This window comes from Rattus norvegicus, chromosome 15 (genome assembly GCF_021556685.1).
Source record: "Rattus norvegicus strain SHRSP/BbbUtx chromosome 15, alternate assembly SHRSP_T2T, whole genome shotgun sequence".
Classification (NCBI taxonomy): Eukaryota; Metazoa; Chordata; class Mammalia; order Rodentia; family Muridae; genus Rattus; species Rattus norvegicus.
In genome coordinates, this window is record NC_141548.1 from 51519486 (window position 1) to 51545102 (window position 25617).

General features: G+C 51.1%; 3 protein-coding genes and 1 long non-coding RNA gene across 23 annotated transcripts in view; 1 reads left to right on the forward strand and 3 right to left on the reverse strand.

Moving 5' to 3' along the window:
- Nucleotides 1–7018, reverse strand: part of Dmtn (dematin actin binding protein) — a 33256-nt gene extending 26238 nt beyond the window's left edge. For 9 of the 17 annotated variants that reach the window (XR_015638107.1, XR_015638101.1, XR_015638105.1 and 6 more), the window contains exon 1: nucleotides 121–203. The gene's annotated coding sequence lies outside the window, so the exon portion shown is untranslated. Of the gene's footprint in view, nucleotides 1–120; nucleotides 204–944; nucleotides 996–1296; nucleotides 1435–6883 lie in introns of those variants that run through there. The other 8 variants (XR_015638111.1, XR_015638104.1, XM_087586190.1 and 5 more) reach the window with 4 other exon arrangements.
- LOC148001028 (uncharacterized) lies at nucleotides 1–7428 on the forward strand. The gene is made up of 4 exons (XR_015638910.1): nucleotides 1–54; nucleotides 1123–1225; nucleotides 6377–6466; nucleotides 7047–7428. It is a non-coding gene; the product is annotated as an uncharacterized LOC148001028 (long non-coding RNA).
- On the reverse strand, nucleotides 7291–13413 carry Fgf17 (fibroblast growth factor 17). 2 transcript variants are annotated; one of them, NM_001411948.1, is made up of 5 exons: nucleotides 12820–13413; nucleotides 12607–12643; nucleotides 9804–9948; nucleotides 9449–9555; nucleotides 7291–8084 (listed from the first exon to the last, which is right to left on the reverse strand). In NM_001411948.1, exons 1-5 carry the CDS (start codon nucleotides 12852–12854, stop codon nucleotides 7791–7793), a joined length of 618 nt encoding a protein of 205 aa, NP_001398877.1. In that variant the 5' UTR covers nucleotides 12855–13413; the 3' UTR covers nucleotides 7291–7790. The 2 variants fall into 2 exon arrangements, with proteins under 2 accessions (NP_001398877.1, NP_062071.1); NM_019198.2 differs by having other exon boundaries at nucleotides 9804–9981.
- A 4638-nt stretch (nucleotides 13414–18051) lies between these two features.
- Nucleotides 18052–25538, reverse strand: Npm2 (nucleophosmin/nucleoplasmin 2). Of its 3 annotated transcripts, XM_087585345.1 has the most exons (9): nucleotides 25452–25538; nucleotides 24980–25046; nucleotides 24784–24869; nucleotides 24579–24692; nucleotides 22352–22445; nucleotides 21005–21159; nucleotides 20791–20828; nucleotides 18411–18444; nucleotides 18052–18329 (listed from the first exon to the last, which is right to left on the reverse strand). In XM_087585345.1, the coding sequence occupies exons 2-9, from the start codon at nucleotides 25035–25037 to the stop codon at nucleotides 18285–18287; spliced, it is 624 nt and encodes a 207-aa protein (XP_087441471.1). In that variant the 5' UTR covers nucleotides 25038–25046; nucleotides 25452–25538; the 3' UTR covers nucleotides 18052–18284. The 3 variants fall into 3 exon arrangements, with proteins under 3 accessions (XP_087441471.1, NP_976085.1, XP_087441470.1); NM_203340.2 differs by lacking the exon at nucleotides 25452–25538 and having other exon boundaries at nucleotides 18073–18329; nucleotides 24980–25127; XM_087585344.1 differs by having other exon boundaries at nucleotides 18193–18444; nucleotides 25452–25534.
- Nucleotides 25539–25617: the final 79 nt, after the last annotated feature.

A 25617-nucleotide genomic window follows, 5' to 3' on the forward strand; every position in this document is an offset into this window, starting at 1 on the left:
AGGAGTCAAAGATCCAGGAGGGGAGTCTCTGCCGGATGGAAGTCAGCCTATGAGGTAGGGGAAGAGAGAGTCCAGGGAAAGGGCCAGGAGGAAGGGAACACGAGGGACGGTTCTCAGTACCTTCAAGGGCCTGGGGCGTGGGGCAGGAACACAGCAGCCTCTGCGGTGACATACACCTCCATCCCTCAGCGCATCTCCTCTCCGCCTCCCGTTGCCAAGACAACCTCCTGGCAGCCCTGGCCCAGCTCAGCAGCGATGGGAGGGGAGGAGAGAACTGACTCCTATTGCTCCTTCCTCAGGGAAGGGAGGGGGCCTGCAGAGTCTATAACGTTGGGCTGTGCCCCCAACAGTACCCTACCAAGGTGTACCCGCCCCCCAAGCCCTCCTAAGCCAGGATAGGCTACAGGATGGTCTGGAGGGAACCATAATTCAGGGCCAGACAGCAGACTGGCTGAAAAGATGACTGCCCTATTCCAGGCAATCCAGTAGGTGGGGAAAGGTGACAGGGACACGGCATTCACGGCCCCGGTGTTGAAAAACCACATTCCAGAAGGTCACTGGCTGGTCTGGACATGTGGCCATGGGCACCCATCTCTACCATCTACCTGGGTACCTCTTTCAAGTCTCCAACCTCTCCCTACCTAGACAAAAGTCAGAGTCCAAAAAAGCCTCTCCTAGTCACTCTAGGCCCAAATCTACTCCCCCAACCATGTCAGTCACATGGTGCTTGGGAATGCCCCTCAACCCCTATCAGCCAGACACCTCTGGCAGGAATATTTCTAGAGCCCAGTTGGCCCTGGAGCCTAGAGGCCCAGGGAGTTAGGGCTCCCCCTGTTGACCTTAGGTGGTCAAGGTCATCCCTTGCTAGGAGGACTGTGGGGCGGAGGCAAGGGTAGGAGTGAGTGCATGTTGGTGGTGGAGGTTAGCAGGGCCAGGAGACCCACCTCTTGATACCTCCACTCTCTGGTCATCGCTGTTCTTCAGTCCTGCCCGATCTGTGGAGAAAAAGGTCCCCCAAGCCCAGTTCTTGAAGGCCCAACTAACTACCTTTGGTAGTCCAGATAATCTGCGCTTCCTTTTCTGCCCCTCTTTTTCCCCTGTTATACGAATTTTCTTCCCCAGGAGCTGGCAACACTAACCCTAGGTGCCAGTTGACTCTGACCCTAGGTGAACTTCGTCCATACCCTCAGCCAACTGGAAAGGAGGCCTCCCTCAGACAGGACAGGTATACCTTTGGAAGCTCTCAGGTCTTGTGAATTGGCATTAGCAATTCCCACAGAGGATGGTCACTCTTACCTCTGGAAGAAAGAGGGTTCCAGGCCCAGACATCTACTTCTGGGCTACTTTTTCCACAAAGGTTACTGGTGCCACACTTCCTGAGAGGACTGTGGCCCAGGCAACGGGCTTCTCTGTCCATGTCTCACTCCAGTGCCCAGGCCCCACCCCTTTCACCAACCTGTTGGGGAGGGGTAACACCAGGGGTGCCCCTGTGCTGTCTAAATATTAACTACTGGAAAGGTTGAACCAGGGCACCTGGACACTTGTAGAGGAAAGAGAAAACACAAAGACCCAGGCTTGAGGAAGAAAAGGAGGGTGAAAGCCAAAAGTGTGGGTGTGGTATCATATGTCTGTAATCCCAACACTTGGGAAGCTGAGGCAGGATTGCTGTGAATTTAAGGCCAGCCCACACTATACAGTTTGATTTTTAAAACAAACAAATAAATGGAATAAGAAAAAGAAAGGAAGAAAAGGAAAGAAACAAATAATTTAAAAAGTGACTTTCTGGGGTTGGGGATTTAGCTCAGTGGTAGAGCGCTTGCCTAGCAAGCGCAAGGCCCTGGGTTCAGTCCCCAGCTCCGAAAAAAAGAAAAGAAGAGAAAAAAAAAAAGTGACTTTCTTAGCAGAGACTGCTTTTCCTGCTAGAGCAGTGGTTCTCAACCTTCCTAAGGCTGTGACCATCTAATAAAGTTCCTTTGGTTGTGGTGACCCCCCCAAGCATAATTATTTTCGTTGATACTTCATAACTGTAATTTTGCTACTGTTGCTACGGTTATGAATCTTGTAATGTAAACCCCTGTGTTTTCTAATAGTCTTAGGAGGCTTCTGGGAAAGGGTTACTGGAGCCCCTAAGGGGTCACAATCCACAAGTCGAGGACTGCTGAACTAGAAACTGGACTGTTCTAAGACCCCAGAGACAGAGATGTGGCATCAGAAACCTGAGTCTAGGGGTTGGGGATTTAGCTCAGTGGTAGAGCGCTTGCCTAGCAACCGCAAGGCCCTGGGTTCGGTCCCCAGCTCCGGAAAAAAAAGAAAAAAAAAAAAAAGAAACCTGAGTCTATCCCTTTTCCCAAGGCCCCTGTGGTCTCTTTCTTGCCACACACAGCAGCCAAACCAACCTTCATACTTTGACCCGACATTCCAGCTAATTTTCATGTACGGTCTCAGCTCCAACCATACTGGGCTTGAGCAAGGATCCTAACTGCAGGACTCACTTGGGTGAGGAGAATAATTTTCACAGCATAGCTAAGGCAGTTCATGTGAGCCTGCCTGCATGTGTGCTGCCTGGTACAGCTCTAGAGCTTAGTACATTGCAGTTCCTTATTTCCAAAACTTCTGTCCTTCTGAGACTCCATAGCACAGCCTCAAAGGTTCACTAACCAGTCCTTTTTAAGCCTCCTATGGATTGGTGTTAAAAACATGAATGAGGTGCTCAGCTTTATTTCCAAAACTGATCTACGATTCAGGGATCTTTTTATTTCTTACTTTTTTTTTTAAATTTTAACTTTTTTTTTCTTAAAGATTTTATTTATTTATTTATTTATTTATTTATTTAATTTTATTTTTTTCCGGAGCTGGGGACTGAACCCAGGGCCTTGCGCTTGCTAGGCAAGTGCTCTACCACTGAGCTAAATCCCCAACCCCTATTTATTTTTATATATGATGAGTGCACTGTCGCTGTCTTCAGACACACCAGAAGAGGACACTGAGCCATTTCTCCAGTCCCCTTTCTCTCTCTTTTTTTAATAAAGATTTTTATTTATTTACTATATATAAGCACACTGTAGCTGTCTTCAGACACACCAGAAGAGGGCATCAGATCTCACTACAGATGGTTGTGAGCCACCATGTGGGTGCTGGGAATTGAACTCAAGACCTCTGGAAGAGCAGTCAGTGCTCTTAACCACTGAGCCATCCCTCCAGCCCTTCTTTCTCTTTTTTAAGAGAGAGTCTCATTATATAAGGAGCCCAGGTTGGCCTTGAACTTGGAATACCATGCCTCAACTCCCTGATCCCCAGGTAATGGAATTACAGGCTTGTGCGGCCACACCTGGATGTTCTTTTATCTTAATTTCAAGAAGGAGAGAGAATTCCAAAACTATAGTGAAAGAACCATGCTTTTATGGGTTAATCTTTCCAATTAAATTCAAGTGCCCTGAAAGCTCAATCTTCTCCAACATTTTAATTAACGGGAGGATCTACACAGTACCAAAGGGAGGAAATGAGTACTTAATTCAAAGTAACTGCTCAGGACTTTCTCTTCCCAGAGTATACCTGAGCGCTCTGGCTTCCCATCCTGTCTGCTTTGTGACAGATAGATGGCATGGTGCTGGGGAGTAGGCAGATAAGAGCACACTAGTGTAGAAACCCTTTAGAACTGAGAGATGAGGGCATGATTGTAGTGGCTCATACCTGGCATCCTAGCACCTGAGAGGCTGAATCAGGAAGATTGTTGCATGTGTGAGGTCAGCCTGCGCTGCATGGGGAGCTCTAGGTCAATGTGCCCTATAGAGTAAAACCCTGTCTCATGAGACTGTGTGTGTGTGTGTGTGTGTGTGTGTGTGTGTGTGTGTGTGTGTATAGGTATCAAGAGGACGAAGACACCTGACTAACATCAGCCTCTGATCTGTTATACAAAACACACACACACACACACACACACACACACACACACACCCACCACCAACAACAACAACACCACCACCACCACCACCACCAACACCACCACCACCACCACCAACACCACCACCACCACCAAGGGGCTAAAAGGATGGCTCAGCACTTAAGAGCACTTGCTGTCCTTTGAGAGGACTTAAGTTCAGCTCCCAGTACCCATTTCAAATGGTTCACAACTGCCCATGACTGTAACTTCAGAGTATCTAGCCCCTCACTTCTATTTTCTAAAGGCACCAGGCACATGTGTGGTGAGCAGACATACATGCAGACAAAACACCCATACACATAAAATAAAAACAAAATTTTATTCAGAAAACAAAAACAGGCCCAGCGAGACAACTCAACAGGGAAAGGCACTCGCTGTCAAGCCCAAAGAGCTGAATTTGATGGCTGGGACCCACATAAAGGTGGGGAGGGGAGAATCAACTCCAACTCCAGCTGTTCTCTGTCCTTCACACGGATGCTGTGGAAAGTGTGTCCACACATATTCCATGCATACACACACAATAATAAATAAAATAAGCAAAACAGAGGGGTTTGCATCTAGTGTGTGTGTGTGTGTGTGTGCGTATGTGTGCTTGTGCTTACAGGACAAGTGTTTTTGTTTCGCTGTGTCTATAAAAGCTTCACATGGAGGCTGGACAGGAGGTTTGTAAACAGTGCTAGTGATGGGCCTGTGTGTGTTTGGCAGGTAAGAGGAAGCACAGAAGTGGGTAGGTAGAGACTTCATTTACATAGAACCTCAGGAGGTCTGCCAAGGAGCAACTGTACGCAAGGGAGTGACAGCTGATGGATGCCCATGGCTTCCAAGGTGACAACTCTCAGGAGAGAAACCCCATAGAAAGACTTAGAGAGGTTTCTACAGGGGCAAGGCACAAAGCCCTTGGGAGGACAATCTACTGCAGGCCAAGGCAAGGACTGGAACAAGACTAGGGCTTGTAAGTGGGAGGCCACTGGCTACTGGCATCCATTGGGCATTGTGGAACAGTGTGACTTAGGTAGGACCAGCCGTGTGGCATTGGAAGTGAGTGGACATCATTCCTGACTACCTCGCACCAGATCCTTTGGAGACAGGATGGCAATGGGACAGACAGAAGGGTAGAGTGCTGTGGAATCCATTGTAGAGTCTGGTAATGCTACATCACAGGACTGGAGCCCACTCTCTCCTGCCTCCCTCTACCTTTTCTCCCTGGATGGGTTCATCTTGCCCCCTATGGCAAGAAGCAATTGTCGGAGAGTCTGTTCAGAAGCGTCTGGGGCTGCTCAAGTGTCCTGTGAACCTGAGAGCCACTTTCCTGTCACAGACTCCTTATGCTAATATCCAATATTATGCCTCACCACCGGGGACCCATTCCTTTAAACCTGTTCCATGTCTGTCAGTCTGTCTGCATGCATGCATGCGTGCATGTGTGTATTTAGGTGGAGTCTCAATCTTCTTGTCTTAGCTTCCAGAGGACTGGGATCACATGGGTAGGCCACCAAGCTTGGCTCTGCCTTCTCCATTGTAGCGTTTTCCTGTCAAACCTGTCCAGAAGGCTCTGGGATGTGAAAAGCTACCTGGGGTAGGGAGCCTGCCTGCTGGGTAGACACCCTGAGAATTGTGGTGAGGAGTGGGTTTTGAGCCCAACCTGGGATGGGATGGATTGAAGACTCTGAGATGCCCGGGCTTCCGTTATAACCCTGCTCTCCGAAGCTGCCCTTCACTCTTTGGCATACATTCTCTGTCCCTGCCTGCCAGGCCTCACCTCAAAAGGCAAGAAAGGGAACAGTGAGGGCTTTCTGGAGCTGGCCCCGAGAGGCTTGTCTGTGCTGGGGAGGTCAAAGAGGGAGGGAGGGGCCGAGAAAGGCCCGAGAAGAAAGCCCAGGCCAGACAAAGGGCCCAGTCCACCTTTGAAGCTGTCTCTAACCCAAGAGGGAGGGTGGGGGTGGGCCAAGGCCCGGCTGGAGAGGCAGTCTAGAGTCTTAAAGAATGTCTCAAATTCCTGCAATAATCAGAGGGATCAGAGCCCCCCTCCTTCTCAGAGTCCTCCCAGACCCCCAAAGTCCCAATACTCCACACCTTGGGGGCCCAATTCTTTGTCCTCAAGTAATTGCTGGGTGTTGCCCCAGTTTTAAAGTCCCATTGAACTCACCAGTTATCAGCTGCAGCCCCAGACCACCCGCCCTACACACACCCCAGAAAACTACCCCCAACACGTCCGGCGGTCTTCACTGGGATTAACGCTCTTTGTGATGGGGGGACAGAAAAAAAGCAACCTGGTGAAAGCAATTATGACGAACTGGAAGGAGAATGTCAGTCCTAGGCCTGCGGGACCTCCCTCTTGGCTGTTGTCGGCTCCACCTTCTAAATGGGCCAGGGTTGGGGGTGGGGGTTGGGGGGTCAGGCTCCGTCCCAGCTCTGAGTTGGTTCTGTCTGCTGCAGCCCACCTCTGGTTCGGACTACATCAGTGTCCTCGCCCTACAACTTCTGTTCTGGACTTTTTGAAGTCATTCTTGGGAGAAGTGGAAGAAGGTTAGCTTTCATCCCCTTTTCATCTCTCCCCGTAATTATCCTCTCCAACGTTTTCTTAAACGGGAAAACTTAAGCTGAGGATTCCATCAGCAGTAGAGTACTGAGAGGAGGGTCCCAGACACAAGAACCTCCTCCCCTTGACAAGATTAAAAGAAGCCCCGTAGGAAAGGCGGTTTTATGGTTTCCACCCCTAGGCACACCTGGAAGTCTCTGGGAAAGCCCACCCGAGAAGCTCGGTGGGGGCTGGGCGCCCTCCTCCTCCATTCCCAGCCTGCGACAGCTTCTAATTGAGGCTTGCCCTCAGGTGTGCCCCCGCCTCCGCCCCTAGGGGGACGCGGGAAAGAACAAGGGGACACATTCTTGCCCCCACCCGCTTCCGCTCGCCCCAGACCTCCTCCCACTCCCAGCCCAGCTCACCGGAAAAAAGCAATCTTGCTCCCTGCGAGGTGACTTCTGGAGTCCCCAGGCTGTGATCCTGCCACCCCCCTCCTCCCCCGGGCCTGGGCCCCACAGGACGCCTGTCCCTGCAAGCGGCCGCTCAGGGCCGCGCCTAGGGGCTGGGTTTTCCTCTCTCCTACAGGTAGCAGGGACACGTCGCGTGAGCTTGGACATCCGAGCCCGTGGAGGGAGGGGCCGCCAGTCCCCGGGCCTGGGCGCGCCTCGGCCTCTCCGTACGGCGCAGCGGGACAAGCAGACTGCTGCACCTGTGTGCCCAGGCGCCCATCTTCCCCAGCCTAGCACCTGACTTTTCGGTGCCGCCAGCACCAGACACTTTGCAGTTGAGTTCTGCGGTCTCATTGCCCACCTTTCTTTAGCGGACCCGGTTACAGGAAAATGGTTTTATTCTGGGGCTGGGGGTGGGGCAGGCCTGGGGCGAGAAATATGAAAAGTGACTGGCTTTTGTTTCTTTCTGTCTCTGTCTGTTTTTGGAAACAAAACAGTCCCTACTGTCTGGCCAAGAGTTAGGTTATTCAGATTTAGAGAGGTTCTGAGAGCAAGATTTGGGCACAGTTGTGCAAGACCTGAAATCTGCTGACCTGCCTGCTTATCTCAGGTAGACGCTGGGAAGCAGGCATGTAGGTCAGGGGACCCTATTTCTTCTCCTGGGGTCTGCCTCTGACTTCAAACCTGTTCCATAAAATGGTGATCACCCTGGGATACACAAGTACTGTCTCTTCCCAGTGGGAAACTTCATGCCCTCGGGGTCCTTTTGGAGTTTGGCTCCCCACCTTCCACCCCAGCCCCCATCTTTGGATGAGTTAGAGAAAAGAGGGAAGGCTGTTGAGGGGCATCTACCCAGCCTTGCACACTAAGGCCTCCCTGACTACGTTTGGGACTGGGGCCTCCGAGTGCGCTTGGTCCTGCGAGTGGGGGCGGAGCCCACGAATTCGAACTGCTTCTGCCTTTCAGCGTGGTTGGGGAAAGGCAGCTGGCCTTGGTAGAGGCGCTTGATGAAGTGGGCCTCTCGCTGGTTCTGGCGGCTCCGGGAGGCCTGGCGAGGCCGGCCCTGCCGGGTGAAAGCCATGAACCAGCCCTCATGCCGGGCGTTCTGGAAGGCTGTGTAGTTGTTCTCCAGTACGATCTCGGTGAATACGCAGTCTTTGCTCTTCCCGCTCGGCTATGGAAGAAAGGAGCAGAGGAGGGGAATTTGTCCATTCACCCTGGTTGCCTGGTCGGCCTTTGGGCCTAATTGTTGTAGAACCCGTGTGGGAGCAAGAAGTCATTGTGCCCCTGTCTAGTGGGATGGGCACCTTTGTTAGCAAGACAGCAGTGGGCAGTACATACAAGCTGTGCTTGGAGTCAGTGTTGAACTTAAGTCATTAGGTACTTAGGTCTCTTGAGGAAGCCCGGAGAAAATATTGAATCTCAGTTCCCTTGGATGCTCACATATAGGTGGTCAAGACTGGGTAATAATAATAATTCAGTGCTGGGGGGTTGGGGACATGGCTCATGGGAATTCTAGGCTGTCTGAGTGAAAGCTGTCCCAGGGACAGGATAGGAGAGAGGGGTCAGAATTAGCTGCCCCTTGACCTCACATGCTTTGCCTCCTTACAGGTGAGAAGTAAGAGGTTATTTGGTGAGTATCAGTCAGAGCTAGAAATCAAAATTGATCCGTTCTAAGAAAGTGTGGTGCTCTGTCCACACAGCCCTGCAAAGTTTCACCAGTCAGTGCTTGGTGTGAGCCTTGCTTGTCACTGTCCATGATGCCCACTGAGCCTGGGAGAGCTTCAGCTGCATCCGAATGCCTCAGCTTCCAGCCCTTGTCACCTTTTAGCTTTCCATATGGCTGCCACACAAACACATCACATACAACATCATGTGGATGGCGAGTTCCTCCTGGTCGCTGCTGGGGGAATATTCCTCACATCAGCACCAGGTTTTATGTGGATGCCCTGCCCCTTCAGCAGGCCAGGAGCTACAAGGACTCTTTTAAATAGAGATTGGGGGGCTGGAGAGATGGCTCAGTGGTTAAGATCACTGGCTGCTTTTCCAGAGGACCAGAGTTTGATTCCCAGTACCCACATGGAGGCTATAAAATACGTAGCTCCAGTTCTAAGGGATCAGACACCCTCTTCTGGCTTCTACAAGCATGTGGTACTTAGATATGTGTGCAGATAAAACACCCATATGCAAAGATAGAAATAAATATTTTAACAGTCAATAGAAAGTTGGAGAGCTGGTTCAGTCGTTAAGAGTACTGACTGCCCTAGCAGAGAACCTGGGTTTCTTTCCCAGCACCCTTGTGGCGGCTCACAACCATCTGTAACTCCAATTCCAGGGTATCCGGTCCCTTCTTACCTCCATAGGCATCAGGCACACATGTGGTGCACAGACAATAAGATCTCATCCTGTGAAGCAGGAGCCCTGACTTTCCCCTTGTGAATTAGGTCAGCAGCAGTAGGAGATGCATTGCTGTAGCCCTGCCTGCCCTTACTGCAGTAGGGAGGACATATCTGTCTGCTGCTGTGTCCCAGGTCTCACCTTCCCAATCAGCTTGCCCCTCTTGTTCATACAGATATACTTCTCGCTCTCTGCCCCCTTGATGCGGACTCTGCTGCCGAATGTGTCTGTCTCCACGATGAGCTTGGCTACGACCAGGGAAAGGGAGAAAGACCTTAGTCTATTGGGGCTTCTGCTCAGGGATGTGCAAGGGTTCTTCCCACACTGTCTGCCCTTCAAAGTCATATCAAAGGGTTGGTGGACTATCAGGCTTGCAGCATCAAGAGGCTTCCTCTCTACCCACAATACCTCAAGTCCCCTGACCCAGGAGCTGGGAAAAAATCCAGGGACTAGATGAGGCGGGTACAAGTGGCCTGAGGCAAGGGCCAGGTCTTACCGAACTTGTTGCCATCCTCAGCGGTGGCAGAGATGCGACGCCCGGTGACCTGCACGTGCTTGCCACTGGTCCGGCTGTAGAGCTGGTACTCACGGATTTGCCGCCTGCTCAGCTGGTCAGTCATAGCGCCCTGGTCCCTCACGTACTGGTTAAAATTAGGAGACGGGTGATTCTCCCCCTTTGCGGTTACCAAGGGAAAAATAGTGTCAATTTGCTTTGGGTGACACCACCATTGGCCCATCTGGGGAGAGGGGTGAGGACCTAAGTGAAGTGGGGCTGGCTGTGTGCCTGGCAGTGTATGGTGCGAGCTGAAGACTGCCTCTGCCCACGATCTTCCCAGGGTGCTGCATGGATCAGTTGTTAATTTTGAGGACTTGTGATTGTCAGTCTTGGGAAACACAATGAGACAGTATACATCTGCAATCATAACAAGTTGTAGAAGAAACCTACAAGGGCTATGTGTTCTGTCTCCTTGTTCTATAGGACAGGTGCATGGGACACCCAACTCACAGCCAGAACTCCTTCCTCTTTCTCTGGGGTCTTGGCTCTATTAATTAGGACCACTAGACCACCTCCCCCACCCCAACTCTGCCACTAGCCCTGCACACCTGCACAGAGGGTGGGCTTAACCACTGGGGGGGATGTAGGGGGGCCTCTTAGGTCCTTATCAAAAATGTCCTAGAGGTTCTTCAGAGAGAGAGAGAGAGAGAGAGAGAGAGAGAGAGATCCCTAGTGTAGGTGGTAGAGGCAGCAATAGAAGGAGGTACCAATAGCTGCTCTCATGGTCACCTGCCCACCTGTGGTAGTTACCTAGGTACTTAGTAGCCTACATCCTAGGATGGTTCAAGGAACCATTTCCACCGTACATCAAGCCTGTCCAGTACCACATCTCCACACTGGGATTTGCCTTACCCAGCCTTACCTGAGTAGGACAGAAACATCACTGCCCCATCTCCAAGGTGCCCTCTAGGGTGACAGTTGTCAGCTGCTGGTTATAGCTTCAACTCAGCCTGCAAGACTTGTGTAGGGACAACCCTTCCCTGCTGCTAATGTCTAATTCCAACTATAACGATCTCAGGCTGAATGTCAGGATCTCAGGCTGAATGTCAGTCACTTGGACCAAGACAGAGCCAGATCTAGCTCAGCATGTATAGAAGGGTGGGTTATGTCAATCTAGGGGGTGGACCTAACCTCAAGGCCAAGGTTTAACTTGCTCAGGGTTGACCCCTGCAAGCTCTTCTGTCACTGTCCATCCCCAGCACCAGTTGTAAGGGGCAGGACTGCCAGACCTCTAGGAGAATAAGAACATCTCTGTGCATCCCACCCTAGAGAAACGAGATCAGTGCTTGTGGTGAGGAGCACACTGCTTAGCTCTCACAGGCCTCCCTCTGGGGTGGGTTCCTGTCTATCTCAGCCTTAGCCTTCTGGCCCAGGTTCAGGATGTCCGCCCCACTTGGCGGGCAGCCTTCTCCTGGCAGTCTCTTCCAGGTCAGGGGCAGATAGCAGCCCCCAAAGCCCCCTCCTCTCCTTGTCCCCCTTCAAGTCTTTCACAAAAGTAGCCCACGCCCTCCCCCCACCAACAGCCCACAGCCCACAAGTCCCTCTCCCACAGGACCTTGCCTGTTCCTTTCATGTTCCCGCTGTGGGGGGACCTCCCCTTCCACCACGGTAGACAGCTGCTTGTCAGACAGCCCCTCAAGCATGGCTGTGGTTCAGCCTGTTGCCCCCCCTCCCAGGGGCGTGAAGGGGCACTTCAAGGGGGAAAGGACAGCCTTGCCACCTTCCCTGAGTCCTGAATGGGGCCTCAGCCAGGCCATAAACGCCCAGGCCAGCAGCACCATTGTGCTAATTTCCTTTCCAGAACAGGTTGGACCCACCCACAGCCCCCTCCCTGCCAGGCTGGGGGCTTTCTTCTTACTCTCCCTAGATGTGTGAAGCAAAAGGCCTGGAACGGGCTAGAGAAAAAGGGGGAAGGAAAAGGGGGGTGTTGTCTCTCTCCCACCCCCCCACCGCTTCAAAGGCAGCCCCTTCCCACTGAAAAGGCATTTACCTTAAAAAAAAAAAAAAAAAAAAAAGTCCCCAGTGGATGGGAAGGGAAACAGGCCTCTGGCCTGGGAAAGCCAGACCATCTCTCCCCAGAGCGGTTCTGGACCAGTGCATTTTAATAGCTGCACTCTTATGAAGGATCACAAAAAAAGGGGGACAGGGCCTCGCCTTGAGCTGGGGGCTGAAGCTTGGGCGGGGGTGGGGGTGGGGGGGGGCGGGGGCGGGTGGAGAGGTAAGCCCTGAATTCCATTCCAAACAAACCTCTAGGCTTGACCTAGGAACCCTAGAGGTAATGGGTCTACCTGGATGAAGGCTACTCCAATCGTGCCTGAGACCCTGGCCACCGATGGTCCAAACATGTTGGTAAGAGTAGATGGTGGACAATACAGGTGGTTTTGAACATAAACCAACCCTTCAGGTACCTGCAGGTACAAACCTTACCTGAGCTCTTGCCTCCACTGGCTTCTAACTGCCTAGGGCTCTCTCCCTCAGGCATAAACAATACGTGGCCCTTAGCCCTCTGAAATCCAACACAGAGGGATGAAGAGAATAGAGACCTAGGATGGTTCTTAGAAAGGCCTGAGAGGCAAACCTCAGTCTGTCCCCCATTTCCGATTCAGTCTGTTCTCCAACCCACCTTCTGAACTGACCCTCCAAACCTTAACAGTTGCTTGGTTAGAGGAGGCCAGTCCTGCCTCCCCTCCTTCGAGATGAGGTGGGAAAGGTTGGGGGTTGGGGGCTAGGCAGGGGTGCCTACCTGCGTTTGACAGCAGAGGATCAATAGCTGCAAGCACCTGTTTGGGGAGACAAGGCAGTTCCAGGTGTGGGCACCCCAAGGTACAGCCATCCCCCACCTTTGTCTTGCCCCACCTGCCCGAGAGGTGTCCCTGGGGGCGCGCGCGGGGTGGGTGGGGTAATAACATTCCTGGAAATGACAAAAAAGAACTCCAGGCGCAGGCAGCACACTTACAGGGTAAGGTTAGGCAGCAGGCGGGCGGCTCCCATCGCTGGAGAGACTTCTTGGGGCGATTTGCCCCTCTGCTCCCCAAACTCAGGAGCGGATGTGGGCAGGCCCCTGGGGTAGAGTCCCAGAGAAGCCAAGGTCTCTCGGAGCCACAGGTTTTCAGGGATGGAAAGAATGGAGGGAAGGGGAAAGCTAGCAGAGGGGGATGAAGGGGAGGCGTAATTGAGAGACTGAGGTGCGAGGTGTCCACCTTCCGGGCCAGTGAGGCTGCGAAGCCGGAGCTGGTCCGATTGGCGTACTCGCTCTCTTGGGCTACTGGCCTCGGGCAGGGGTCCCCGGGCGCAAAGGATGGAGCTATGAGAGCGTCCTCTATCAGGAGGCTGGTCCCTGCGATCTCTCTTGATTTATTCCTGACCCGCACGGACCTGCTGGTCTCTGAGAAGTGCGGGGGGCCAGCGGCAGGCACAGGGAGGGAGGCGCCTTGCCCTCCCCCCTCCTCAGGGTCAGCAGCTCCCGCCCTCAGGTTTGATGCCGCAATCTCATCTCCTTAAGAATGAGCTGCAGGTACGGAGCTGGGGCTGGGGTCTCGAATTCTGGCTCGGGGTGGGAATTCCCAGCAACAGCCTTAAAAGGAGGAGCCTCCCTCCAGGGAGCAGGGGTGGGCTTGGCTTGAGCGGCTGCTGGCTCAGCTTCTCTGCTGTCACCCCTTGCCACCAGGAAGGAGGGGTAAAGCTGCGAACAGTGGGTGCAACAGGTTGATGCCAGAGATGGGGAATCAGGTGTAGCTAGGGCTTTTGGAGCGATCGCAATGCTCACAAAAACTGGTTTGAGATGGAAACCCGAAGAAGAGTGGGAGTCACTTTTGCCTGGGCTTTCTTAGTCTATTTTAAAAAGGGGAGGGGCATCAGCTGTTGGAGTATTGGGGGGCCAATGACAGTGAGCCAACATGGGAGTCCCTAAGATTTTGGGGATGATACTCAGCCCTGGCCTCTCAGGTCCCAGTTTACCAATGTCTCCTAGTAGTTGCCTGGAATGCAGTGGCCAGCAGTTCGGACATATGAGCACTAATCCCATGTAGCTGGGTACCCAAGTCAGCTATATTAACTGCAGTTTGCTGATGGGAAACTGACACACTGGGACATAAACCAGCTGCTGAGTGAAGGGGCCACAGTCCCAGAATCCAGGCTCTTCCTGTTCCTTGGAGGTCTGACTTCACCCTCCAAGGTCCCAGCCTGCCACTGGTATATATTTATTTTCAGGCTCAGAGACCTTGGCAGATTCTTTTCTCTTCTTCTCCCTTCTTCTACCTGAGACAAGGTCTCACTATGTCGCATCGACTGACCTAGTATTCACTGTGGAGACCAGGCTTGCCTCTAAATCACAGACCCACCTGCCTCTCTCCCAAGCGCTGTGATTAAAAGTGTGCGCCACGGCATTTGACAGGCTTAAGTGGACGTAATGTGACAGGCAGCCGGAGGATCTGAAAGCGGGTGACCAGTTCTCTCCTTACAGACAGGTGGGTGGCGCTGGACTGAAAGGAGTGATTGGGGAGTCTGAGCTCTGGCTCCTTTCCCCTGAGTTACAGAGCAGCACACAGGTGGATTTATTTGCCTTCCCACCTTCCTGAGTTCCAGCAATCCACAAAGTGGTCTGCCACCCTGCGCCCCCCAGCAAGCTAGTAGATACCTCTCCCTGTCCTCTAAACAGGGCCTTGGCCAGCTCTCTAGCAGGGGCCATTAGAGCTCCACCCTCTCTTCCGAAGACTTAAAATGGCACTGCAGGGGGCCTAGGAGCAAATTTGGGAGAGTTGTTTGAGAAGGTGGGAATTACCAGGGGGAGTCAAGGGGTTTGAAATTAAATTTAAAGAAAGTTAGGACTAGGGGCTGGCTGGGGATGCAGCTCAGTTGGTAGGAGGCTGCCCAGTGTTCATGAATTTTGGGTCCTATTCGTAGCACTGCTTAAGGCAGGTGTGGTTGCACACCTGTCACCCCAGCACTTCAGAGACTCCGAGCAGCCCGACCAATTCATCCTCGGCTACTTAGCAAGTCTGAGGCTGGCCTGGGATATAAAACAAACAAGGCTAGGCCTGGTGATGCACTCAGCACTCAGCAAGCAGAGGCAGGAGGATCTTAGTTTGAGGCCAGCCTGGGCTACAGAGTGGGTTCCAGGACAGCCAGGGCTATTAGAGAAACCCTGTCTTGAAAAGGAAAGAAAAGAAACCCACAAAACTCAGAACAAGTCAAAACTAGGAGGTAAGTGATAGCCCATGTCTAACATCAGTGACTGTGAAGGGCCAGTGCCCAGTGGAGCACAGTGCTGAGCCCAGTTTGCTGTTCTCAGAAGCGGCTTCAGCCTGCTCACTTCTCAGCCCTCCTGCTGTGCACACCTCTACCCCAACCACATCATTTCCACCTTCCACATTCTTGCCGTTTGAGATTCACCCCAGTCTCTGCCTCTTTAGGGAAACTTGTCCTCTTTCCTTCAGATTCGGTGACCCATCCCCACATTCCCTATTGGCTCCCAGGGACCCCACCTGAGTTCAATCCGAGGCCACAGGCAGCTAACAGGTAAGAGGGCTCAGGTGCATGAAGGAGACAACTAAAGACTTGGAATTCAATGGTGTCTGGGAGCAGAAGACAGGCATGGGGCATCAACACCGTGTGTTCTTGAGGCTCATTCACCAGGAGGCAGTGGGGGTTGCTTCTGCTCAAGGCTCTGAGCACCTGGTTCCTGTCACTGGGGACAGGACCCATTGTCACTTACTGGCTGGCCCTCAGTGCAGCCTAAGTCTCCATGGTAACAGATGTCAGCAGTGAAATTTGGTCTTGAGGCTCAGCCAGGATCTGGTAGAGCAAGGGTAGCCTGCTTTGTGTGTGAGCTATCCTTCTCTTTCCTTGTTATTTGGCATGTTCAGGCCTGGCTTTTAGGTTTGCTCTCAGGTCCTGGGGGAGGTAGGAGCCGACCACAAGTGGGAGGCAGCAAGGAGAGCTGAGGACAGGGACTGGGCTCTGGGTCTTATTGTCGTCCCTTGCTATGGGACTTGAAAAGTTGGTTTTCTGGCTCCTACTTCTCTTTTAGAAAAAGGAGCCGGGCTGTGCTGGTGCATAATCTCAGCACTCCAGAGATAGAAGTAGGTAGATCTCGGAATTTGAGGACAGCCTGGTCTACAAATTGAGTTGGAGATGGCTATCATGTCAGCTGAGACAGACTCATCCTGCGAAGAGGGGAAAGAGGAATAATAACCCTCTATGTGGTTTAGCCTTGGTTTACCTAAACTTTGGCTGGCAGACTTTCTCCCCTGATGGGGTGCGTAGGGGAGAGAGGGTTTATTAACATTTACTGGGGGGCTTTGAGAGATGCTAAGTGGAGAGAGAAATGGCTACCAAAATTCTAGTTAATCTCCACCATTTAGTACCAACTGCAACCCCTCTTCTCCTCCACCTCCGTTGGGGCTGTCTCACACCTGTGCCCAGCTACCGCAAACACCGCTACCAACCTCAGCCTAGCCATCCTTCTCCTGTAGAAACACAGGAGTTAGAGCAGAAGGCCCTAACCTTTGGTTTTCTGGCTCCAGGTTCTCTTTTAGAAAAAGGAGCTGGGCTGTGGCTATGTGGACATCTGGCTCTACAGGAAGTTTGTACATCCACTCAAGTGGTCACTAGCGTACTGTTGGTCAGTCTCATGTACGGATCTGATGTATTTGTTAAGCACTCCTATATGTAGAGCCTTGCCTGGGGATGCAGGAGGGAAGAAGTCTGTCTGTGCCTGGCCATGAATAGGCTTTTCCTCACTGAGGACTGCACTCTCTAGCCCTTGCCCTCTGCCTGCAAACTGGCAGGAAATTCTCGATCAGTAGGGTGGTCAAAAGCCAAAGCTCTGACATCAGACTCTTTAGCTCCCTCTTCTGCTCCATGACTTTGGTGCAGACTGTTAACTTCTGTGCTTTGGTGCTCTCATTTAAGAAATGAGGCTAGGGGTTGGGGATTTAGCTCAGTGGTAGAGCGCTTGCCTAGCAGGCGCAAGGCCCTGGGTTCGGTCCCCATCTCCGAAAAAAGAAAAAAAAAAAAAAAAAAAAAAAGAAATGAGGCTAACCTAACCTCAGGGTATAATCATGGTAAGAGGAGCAAGTCTGGGAACAGCATGTATAGCTGGGGGGCTTATACCTACTGCTGCCATGACCACCATACTTCTGGATGGACACTTTGCAGATGTACCCTGACTCAGAGTAGATGCATTCACAGGAATAGTCTTGCCAGCTGGGGTTGGGGATTTAGCTCAGCGATAGAGCGCTTGCCTAGCAGGCGCAAGGCCCTGGGTTCGGTCCCCAGCTCCGAAAAAAAGAAAAGAAAAAAAATAGTCTTGCCAGCTTCCCCCCATTCTCCATGTCACTGCCGGTTCCCAGGGGCCTCTTCAGATCCCTTCACACCCTGGTTTCCTTCCTTCAAAGCACTTGCCAGGACCTGAAATCCTGGTGCTGGCTTTGTGTTACCACCAAGCTATAGTTAGGCTCTTCCTATACAGCTGTAACATCCCAGTGAACCAGGATGGACATGTGCCAAGGGCCAAGGAACTAAATAGGAACCAAAGCTTGTTTCCAACCTCCTGGGACTCACACGTGGGGGTCTGGGCAGCTCTTTGCTGGCTGGTTTCCGGCCTGGTCTACAGAGATGGTGGGACAGGGCAGGAGCTGCCCAGCTCAGGTTCCTCCACAAGCACAGCCCTTTGCCCTAGGGTTAACTTGTGTCCTACTCAAATCAGTGATGAAACCATGGCCACTCCCCAGTGAACAGGCTCCAGAGGTACCTCAGGAGGCCAGGCAGCCAGAGCCATGCAGTGGACACCCACAGTTTCCCATCTGGCTCACTGTCTGCCACAGGCCTTACGTGTCACATAGGCCATCTCATAACTGTAATAGCCCAAGTTGCTCCCAGGTTGTCCCATATGCTTTTGACAACTGCCTGATAAGAGCAAGGAAATGGAGCAGTTTGGGCCTGGATTGGACCCTTCCTGGTGGCAAAAGCAAGTTGGGTCCTAGAGTTCTGCACTTGTAAATCTCATCCACCCCAAAGAACGTAGCCTCCTCAGCCCCAGCTCACTGAAATGGGTGCTGAGGCTAGTCCACTAGGCCTTCCCTCAATCCTGGGGTAGAAACCTAGGAAAAGCTAGATGGGGCTGGTTTCTTGCTCATGGTTGCCCTCTGCTGGGACAATAAGCTAGCGCAGCAGCAAAGAGACCCACCTAGGGAGGGAGAGGCGGAGGGAGGTTCTGATCATGCAAATTTTATTGTGGCCCGTGCGTGCTTGCTGGAGGTTCTCCGAAGTCTCCGGAAACTGGAGGGCTGGGTTGCAGGGCTCCTGTATAGCTCCCACAATACCCTATTACATTTAGACTAAGGTGCTGGGGCCGGACACCTGCACCAGAGCACAGCTGGTAGACATCCCGCCTTGGACACAGAAGCTGCTAAGATGAGCTCATTTCTTGGACGTCGACCTCTTAGGTTTGGGTGTAGATTTTCCCTGTGCGGATAAGAGACCAAAGAGTCTACCACCCTCCCTGGCCGCCTTCCCCTGGGCCAGCCCCGACTTCTCAGTGCTCACCTTCTTCCAGGGGCTCTTGTCCTGAGGGCTGGGCCTGGAAAGGAACAGGGACAGAGTGGGCAAGAGTGCAGCTTCATGCCATAGCTGAGCCCTCCCAATAGTGGCATGCAGGAGCAGAGCTGGGACACTTCATCTAGACAGGGGGCCTGGCCCAGAGGGCTAAAGCTGCAGGCTTATTCCTCTACCTGGTCACCCCTCCTGTTTTGCCTTTTTCTGCATGCACTTATTTACTGCAGTGATAGGGATTGAGCTTTAAGTCTTTATGCACTGAAGGGAAGTACTATCACTAGATTGTATTCCTACCACTTTTTTGTGGTGTCAGGGAACAGACTGTTTCAGGCATGCTAGGCAAGTTTCTGCCACTGAGCCCCACCTCAGCTCTGCCTCCTTCCTTTTCTGTTCTGCCTCTTTAAGAGTGTTTTCTTGGTATAAAAAGTGCTCTTTTCATACCAAGAGGAGGACTGGTGGTAGGAGGGATGGCTGGGAGTATGGGAGCATAGGCTCAACAGAGGATATATACCTAAGGTCTATTATGTAGCCCTGGCTCTCCTGGAATTTAGCTTGTAGACCAGGCTAGCCTTCAACTCAGATCCACCTGCCTCTGCTCCCCGAGTGCTGTGATCAAAGGTGTACGCAACCACACCTAGGCTTAAGTTTAAGTGTAGAGAGGCAGACTGAGCAATGGTTCTGTTAGACTTTGTTACAGGTTCTTTTTGGTTAAGAGGCTTGTTGACCTGACCAATGGGCTGATCTCTTGGGGTAGGGTGATGAAGAGATTTGTCTTCAGGATTACAAACCAGAGAGACCCAGAAACTCCCAGTGATTCCAAAAACATGCCTGGTTTGCTCATCGCATAAGTGGATGCCTATGGGTGTACTTGCTGTTCTGCCATTGCTAGATTTAATCCTGGGGACGGAGCAGGGACTTTTGTGCCTACCTAGGTAGGGAGGGAAAAGGCTCTCTCTAGCTTCCTTTTAGTTTCCTCAAATTTCCCCACCATTGCATACAATTTGTCATTTACCCCTATATAAGCTGCCCCAGGACTGTCTAGACAAACCTCAGGCACACTGGCCTTCACACTCACCATGCTCTCTGTGGTGCTGGCTGCTTAGGGGAGTTAACATTCTCCAGTTGTGTGGAGGTTTGGACTGTATTAAAGTTTAAATTTCTGGCTAGCAGAAGGCTTCCACAGCCTTGAGAACCTCAAGAATTTGCCCCATGCTTTCTCAGGCTGAGGGTCTTAAAGGCCTGGTTCTACAAAGTGATTTCCAGGACAGCCAGGGCTACCCAAAGAAACCCTGTGTCAAAAAAAAAAAAAAATGGGGGCTGGAGAGATGGCTCAGCGGTTAAGAGCACCGACTGCTCTTCCAGAGGTCCTGAGTTCAATTCCCAGCAACCACATCACCATCTCATCATGCTCATCACATCATGCTCACAACCATCTGTAATGAGATCCGATGCCCTCTTCTGGTGTGTCTGAAGACAGCTACAGTGTACTTATATATAATAAATGAATAAAAAAATAATTGTGTTGTATTATAATAGTATTAAATGCTTACAAAGGGAAAAACTACTTTAAAAAAAAATGACAAGCTGTTCCTAAAACATTTGATGTGAAATGAACAGGAAGCCACACTCTGTTCTCTTTTTTTTTTTTGGTTCTTTTTTTCGGAGCTGGGGACCGAACCCAGGGCCTTGCACTTCCTAGGTAAGCGCTCTACCACTGAGCTAAATCCCCAGCCCCTACACTCTGTTCTCTTAATTCTAGTCCTTTCTGGGTTGTTATTGTGCTTCCAAAGTCTACATATGTTCCATTTACCCTGTGCCATAGAGAAGAAAAAAAACGATGGGACTTTGGTCAGTCCTTATGTTGACATTTAGATTGCTGCTACTTCCAGGATTGTTGGATAACGATATGGTAAGTTTCTAAGCATAAATCTTGAACTGTTTGAGTGGAATTACCTCAGATGGAGTCAGAAGGATAGTGCATGGTTTCCCAGAGTTGTCGAGGCTGTGCGTGGTGTGTGCATGTGAGTAAGCACATTACATGCACCCTGCTTTCCAGGACTGGCTACCTCACAGGAAGAACTTTTGCTGTTTCAGCAGGGCCTGGTGTGCAGGCCTGCAATCCCAGTCATCAGGGAGGCTGAAGCAGGAGAATAACAAGTCCATGGCCTGCTAGAGCTGTACAGTAGTTCAAAGTCCAGCCGGCAACTTACCGATAGCCTTGTTTCTCAAAATCAAACAAAACACCCACCAAACCAAGCCAAACACAAAGACTGGGGCTTGTAGCTTAAGTGGTACCCATTTGCTTAACATGCCAGAAGCCTTGTCAGTGCTCAGTGCTGATTGTGGTGGGGAATTTCACAGTGTGAATTACCTCACTGCCGCCTCCTCCTCTTTGTCCACCTTTTTTCTCTGGGAACAAAAACCAAGTGTTATTTAGAAAAGTTCACTGGAGGCCAGAACCCTCCAGTGCTGAGCAGGCCCAACTGAAACCTGCAGAACTTCAGGTGGAGGCCTGCACCTGTCCCAAATGCCTAACACCGGAGGCCCAGCTCAGGTCCTCATGCCCTACTCATGCTTTCCCCCACCTTAGCTATGCTCGTCGGCCTCTGGGGAGCTGCCCTTTTGACTTGTTTGATAGGGATCTCTTCTAGCGATAGATCTGCATCTTCATCCTCATCTTCATCCTCTTCCTCTTCCTCTTCCTCTTCCTCATCATCTTCCCAGGCCATGTCTGAAGTCTCTGGAATGGTATGGGAAGTAGGCAGGACTAGAGCACGGTGGGGAAAACCAGAGCATCTCACCTTAAGGCTCTGAATTTATCCCCAGGCAAGTGCTGACTTGAGAGGGCCTTATCCTACAGTGGGCCTTATTCTTTCTCTCCCTCCCTGAAAAGTTGGGGCCGTGGTGAAGCCAGAGGCAGGATAGCTCCGTGGATGTTGAGGGAAGGAGGGCAGGCAGGAGGAGGCTGTTTATGGAGAATTGGCAGGGCCAAGGCTGAAGGCAGGTGAGCAGGGAAGGAGAGGTAGATGGGAGTACAGTATGGCTTGGCTCTCAGAGGTTGATGTACTGGAAACCTGGTCCCCAGTGTGCCATGTTGAGGAAGTGGGATCTGTTCTGAGGTGAGGTCGAACGTGAGGTATATATTTTCTGTTTCTTGAGACAGTTTGTGTGTGTGTGTGTGTGTGTGTGTGTGTGTGTGTGTGTGTGTCTGTGTGTGTGTGTGTGTGTAGCCATGGCTGTCCTGAAACTCATTCTGTAGACCAGGCTTGTCTCTAACTCAGAGATTTACCTGCCTTTGCCTCCCTGAGTACAGGGATTAAAGATGTGGACCTACCGTGCTGGGAAGTGGATTTTAAAGGTCAAATATGGCCCACTGCTATAGCTTCATGCTTACTAGTAGCCAATCTTTGAGATACTCCTAAATACTAGTTATAGTAAGAACTTCTTTTTGGGTGGAGGACCTTGTTTATATATAGCCCAGGCTCTTTCCTAGAGCTGAAAATACAAGCCTGTGCTGTTGTTGTAAAAATATAAAAATAGAAAATAGAGTTGTCTTTTACCCTGTTAGGTCCACACCGCGGTGTGCCAAGATATCTAGCAGACATCTTGGGCACCACGGTGTGGACCTAGTGGGGTAAAAGACCAACAATACATTTTTATTTTTATATTTTTACAACACTGTGCCACCGTACTCAGCTGAAGAGCCTTTTGGAAGACCCTGTTTATTCTACAGTATTTTCTGAAGCTGAAACAAGGGCTACCTCACTCATGATAAAGGCCTGAGGCTCACAAAGGACACAAAGGACATGGAAAGGCGAGAAGATTTGAGACGACAGCCCTTGTCACAGCCTTCTAGTTCAGGCCACTGGCAATCATTTGCTTTGGAGGGTCTGTGCAGAAGAAAGTCAAGAATCTCTGGAGGCTGCACTTACCATAACATTCCTGGCCACTGAGGAACACAGGTCCTGAGCCAGCCCTGAGACGAAAAGTTACTGGAGGAGAAAGCTCTATACCTGTCACTGTGACCTGTGGTGGGAGAGAGACATCAGGGCAACATAGAAGACACAGGTAACTCAGCCTGGCCCCTGGTAGATGCTGGTCACAACTGCTGCAAAATTCCAGGGTCGAGGAGGCATAGGCAGGAGGATTGCAATTCTGGGTGACATAAGAGACACTCTGGCTCAAAACAAAACAAAAAATCCAAACACACAACAAATGTCCCCCCATCCTAAGGTGACCACATTGAATAAATCACTTCTCTGCTTTTCACAATTAAGAATGGATGGAGTCAGTGGTGCACACGAGTATTCTAGCACTTGGGGAAGAGGCAGAGTCAAGAGGACCACTGTGGGTTTGAAGCTGGTTTAGGTTACCTAGACTGTCTCAAAGAACAACAACCAGAACAAAATAAAATAAACAAGCAAATGGTGGAGGCAAAGTGAGGAACTCAGGTGGTGCCATGTCCAGTGCAGGAAGGGTTGCTGAGCAGGCCTGGTGGCCAGAGTCCCGCCCTCGACCTCACGAAGGGAGATACATTTCTCCATGAAGCTGTTTTCTGACTACCACGTGGTGTAGCATTTGTGTTTCCACCCCACCCACCCCAGGAATCCTTAAGTAAAGGAAGATGAGGACATGTTAAAGTGAATGCAGAGTTTGCATGATCAAGGAACCCAAAAAAGCTCAAACATTATTATCCCAACATAATGGTATGTTAATGAATTGATGGAGAAAGAATGTAGGATCAGGTGAGACAAAATTAAAAAAAAAAAACCATTTTAGGGGCTGAAAAGAAGGGTCAGCTATTGAGAGCACGGATTTCTCTTCCAGAGGAGCCGAGTTCGAGTCCTGGCATCCACACGGTGTTCTGAAACATCTGCAATTCCACTCTCAAGGCCCTCTTCTGGCCTCCGTAGGAACTCGGTGTGAATGTGCTTTGCAGAGCATAGGCAGGCCAAACACACATGTAAAATAAAAATGAAGTATTTGATAAAATTCAACTCCCTACTCAGGAATAAAATTAAAAACCTTAAAGCATAGCTGTACCAGATGGGGGCTTCATTAATTTGGCGAAGCGTATCTGCCAAGCACTTCATGGAGAACCATCTTAAATCAGGGAAGAGGAAAAGAGGTCAACGCTCAGGTCTCGTTTGCCCAATTACAGTTTCCGATTACTCAGGAGTTTTTGGCTTTACAATGATGCAAGAGTTAAATCCGTTTAGTAGAACCACACACCTGAATTCTGAATTTTGACCTTCTCCTGGGCCAGTGGTGTGTGATAGAAATCCTGCCTTATTCCTGGTGCTCTATGTGCCCTGGTTTCTCCTCTACAAGCTTAGCATGGTGCTATGGCTCCAGGGGCTAAGCATAGTAAATCCTCTCCCAATTATGATATTTTCAACTCACAGTTCATTTTTAAGTCAGATATAATAATTTGTATTATACCAAAAGCCCTAGCCTTTGGGGCAATGCCCTGAGATCACAGAAAAAGGGAAAAGTTTCTGTTGTGGCTTATGTCTGTCATCTCAGCACCAGGGAAGGGGAGGCAGGAAGAGAGCGTGGAGGCCATTCTGTGATCCAATAGGAGACCCTGTCTCAGACAAACAAGGGCAGGCTAGGTGGTCCGCAGGTAAAAGCACTTGCTGCATAGGCCTGGCAACCTGAGTTCAATTCCTGGAACCCACAGCAGGAGACACCCAACTCCTGGGTTGTCCTCTGACCCCCACATGTACTGTGGCACACGTGGCCTGAACACTGTCTCCCTCTCTCTCTCCCTCAATTTTAAATTTATTAATTTAAAATGAATTTTAAAGTGCTCCAAATTACAAACCTGCCACTATTCACACACAATGGTTAACTGCATGGCACGAGATACATTTCTAGAGGGAAGAGCTCCCACACTCAAAGCCCAAGTAGAAGCCACAGACAGTGTCTTGGTGACGAGTAGTAAACAAGCTTAAACAGGACACTGTGGGAGAGGCTGTTCGGCTTGCTCATGGCACCGTCTCTGGAAAGCAGGAGTTGGGGTGGTTTTCCTGGTCGCCTTTATAGCATGGTGAGGAGCCTGAGGCATGAAGGCATCCACACTTATGTCCAGGCCCATCTGAGGATGAAGTTAGGGTAGTGACGCCTTCCCGGGGCCTGCAGGGAGAGAGGACTCACCATAGGCAGGACAGAGGCCTTCAGCGTGGCGACAGTGATTGGTGATTTCCTGTCTTCCTGGGGAAGGATTTCCACACGATTCACCTCCTCTTTGGCCTTCTCCCCCAGGCAAATCTGAGAAGGTTGATGAGAAGGAGCTGTTAGCTGTTGACGCTGGAGACTCACTCCTGTTCCATTCTTCTCCCCCTCCTTGGGAGACACCCACCGTGCTGAGCAAAAGCTTACAGCTGTCCTTCCTCTCGCCTTGGGCTCTAAAGGTGCAAGTCTGTTTTTCCTGAGTGAGCTCACTGCCTGCATAGAGAAGATGGAGGTGTGGAGCTGGGAGGCTCCTGAGTTCCTCTACGTTAAGGGTTCACCAGCAAACCCACTCCACCATTACTGGGGACAGCCTCAGCCCTTACCCCAGAGCATGTTCTTTGCCGTGGTTTCAGTCATGCTGCTGGTGCTGTGGCGACTCATGTCGATTTACTGGGTGGGGGGGAAGAATTATGTCTGTGATGAGGTAAGGTCCTGGGTCCCTGCTTGGAGTTCAGCTGTTATCACTGTTTTTTGAGTAATGCAAAGGCTAGCTCATAGCCTTCCATAAGGGAAACTCCCTGAGTCCTGGGAATGTTGACTATAGCCAACAGCCATTAAAAACTAGAAGCCAACCCCCTACCCCAACACCCCCCCCCCCAAACGGATCAGAGCTTCCCCAGACCTGAGACAGACACACTCAACAAAGAAGTGCAAAGAATGGTGGTTTTGTCTAGCCCAAGTTTGGCAGCTTGCTGAGAGACCACATGGCTGCCTTTGGGGCCCTCAGAAACCCCAGTGTGGAGAGGGAGGGGACAGAATGGCCTCCACGTTCTCTTGGATCCGAGTCCCACTCACCCCCTCTCAAGCTCACTGCGCTGCCAGTCATGGGTTGCACCTCTACTGCAGGTCCTCAAGCTGGCTTCAGGGTTTCACTTAAGGGTCAGCTGCCCACACCAGGCTGTTAAGAAGTTTGGGAAAGAGGAGGGGAAGGGGAGGCGGGGCGTCCCCTCCTACTCTAGAA

What these genes read in the sequence shown, in the direction of transcription:
- Fgf17 (NM_019198.2), bottom strand. Translation starts at nt 12,854, where the DNA reads ATGGGAGCCGCCCGCCTGCTGCCTAACCTTACCCT. An exon ending in TGAGGATGGCAACAAGTTCG is followed by an intron (nt 9,556 to 9,803) that starts GTAAGACCTGGC and finishes CCCTGGTCGTAG; the next exon opens with CCAAGCTCATCGTGGAGACA. An exon ending in GGGGCAAGCTGATTGGGAAG is followed by an intron (nt 8,085 to 9,448) that starts GTGAGACCTGGG and finishes TTTCTTCCATAG; the next exon opens with CCGAGCGGGAAGAGCAAAGA.
- Npm2 (XM_087585344.1), bottom strand. Translation starts at nt 25,037, where the DNA reads ATGAGTCGCCACAGCACCAGCAGCATGACTGAAACCACGGCAAAGAAC. An exon ending in GTAAGCTTTTGCTCAGCACG is followed by an intron (nt 24,693 to 24,783) that starts GTGGGTGTCTCC and finishes CAACCTTCTCAG; the next exon opens with ATTTGCCTGGGGGAGAAGGC. An exon ending in CAGTGGCCAGGAATGTTATG is followed by an intron (nt 21,160 to 22,351) that starts GTAAGTGCAGCC and finishes ATACCATTCCAG; the next exon opens with AGACTTCAGACATGGCCTGG.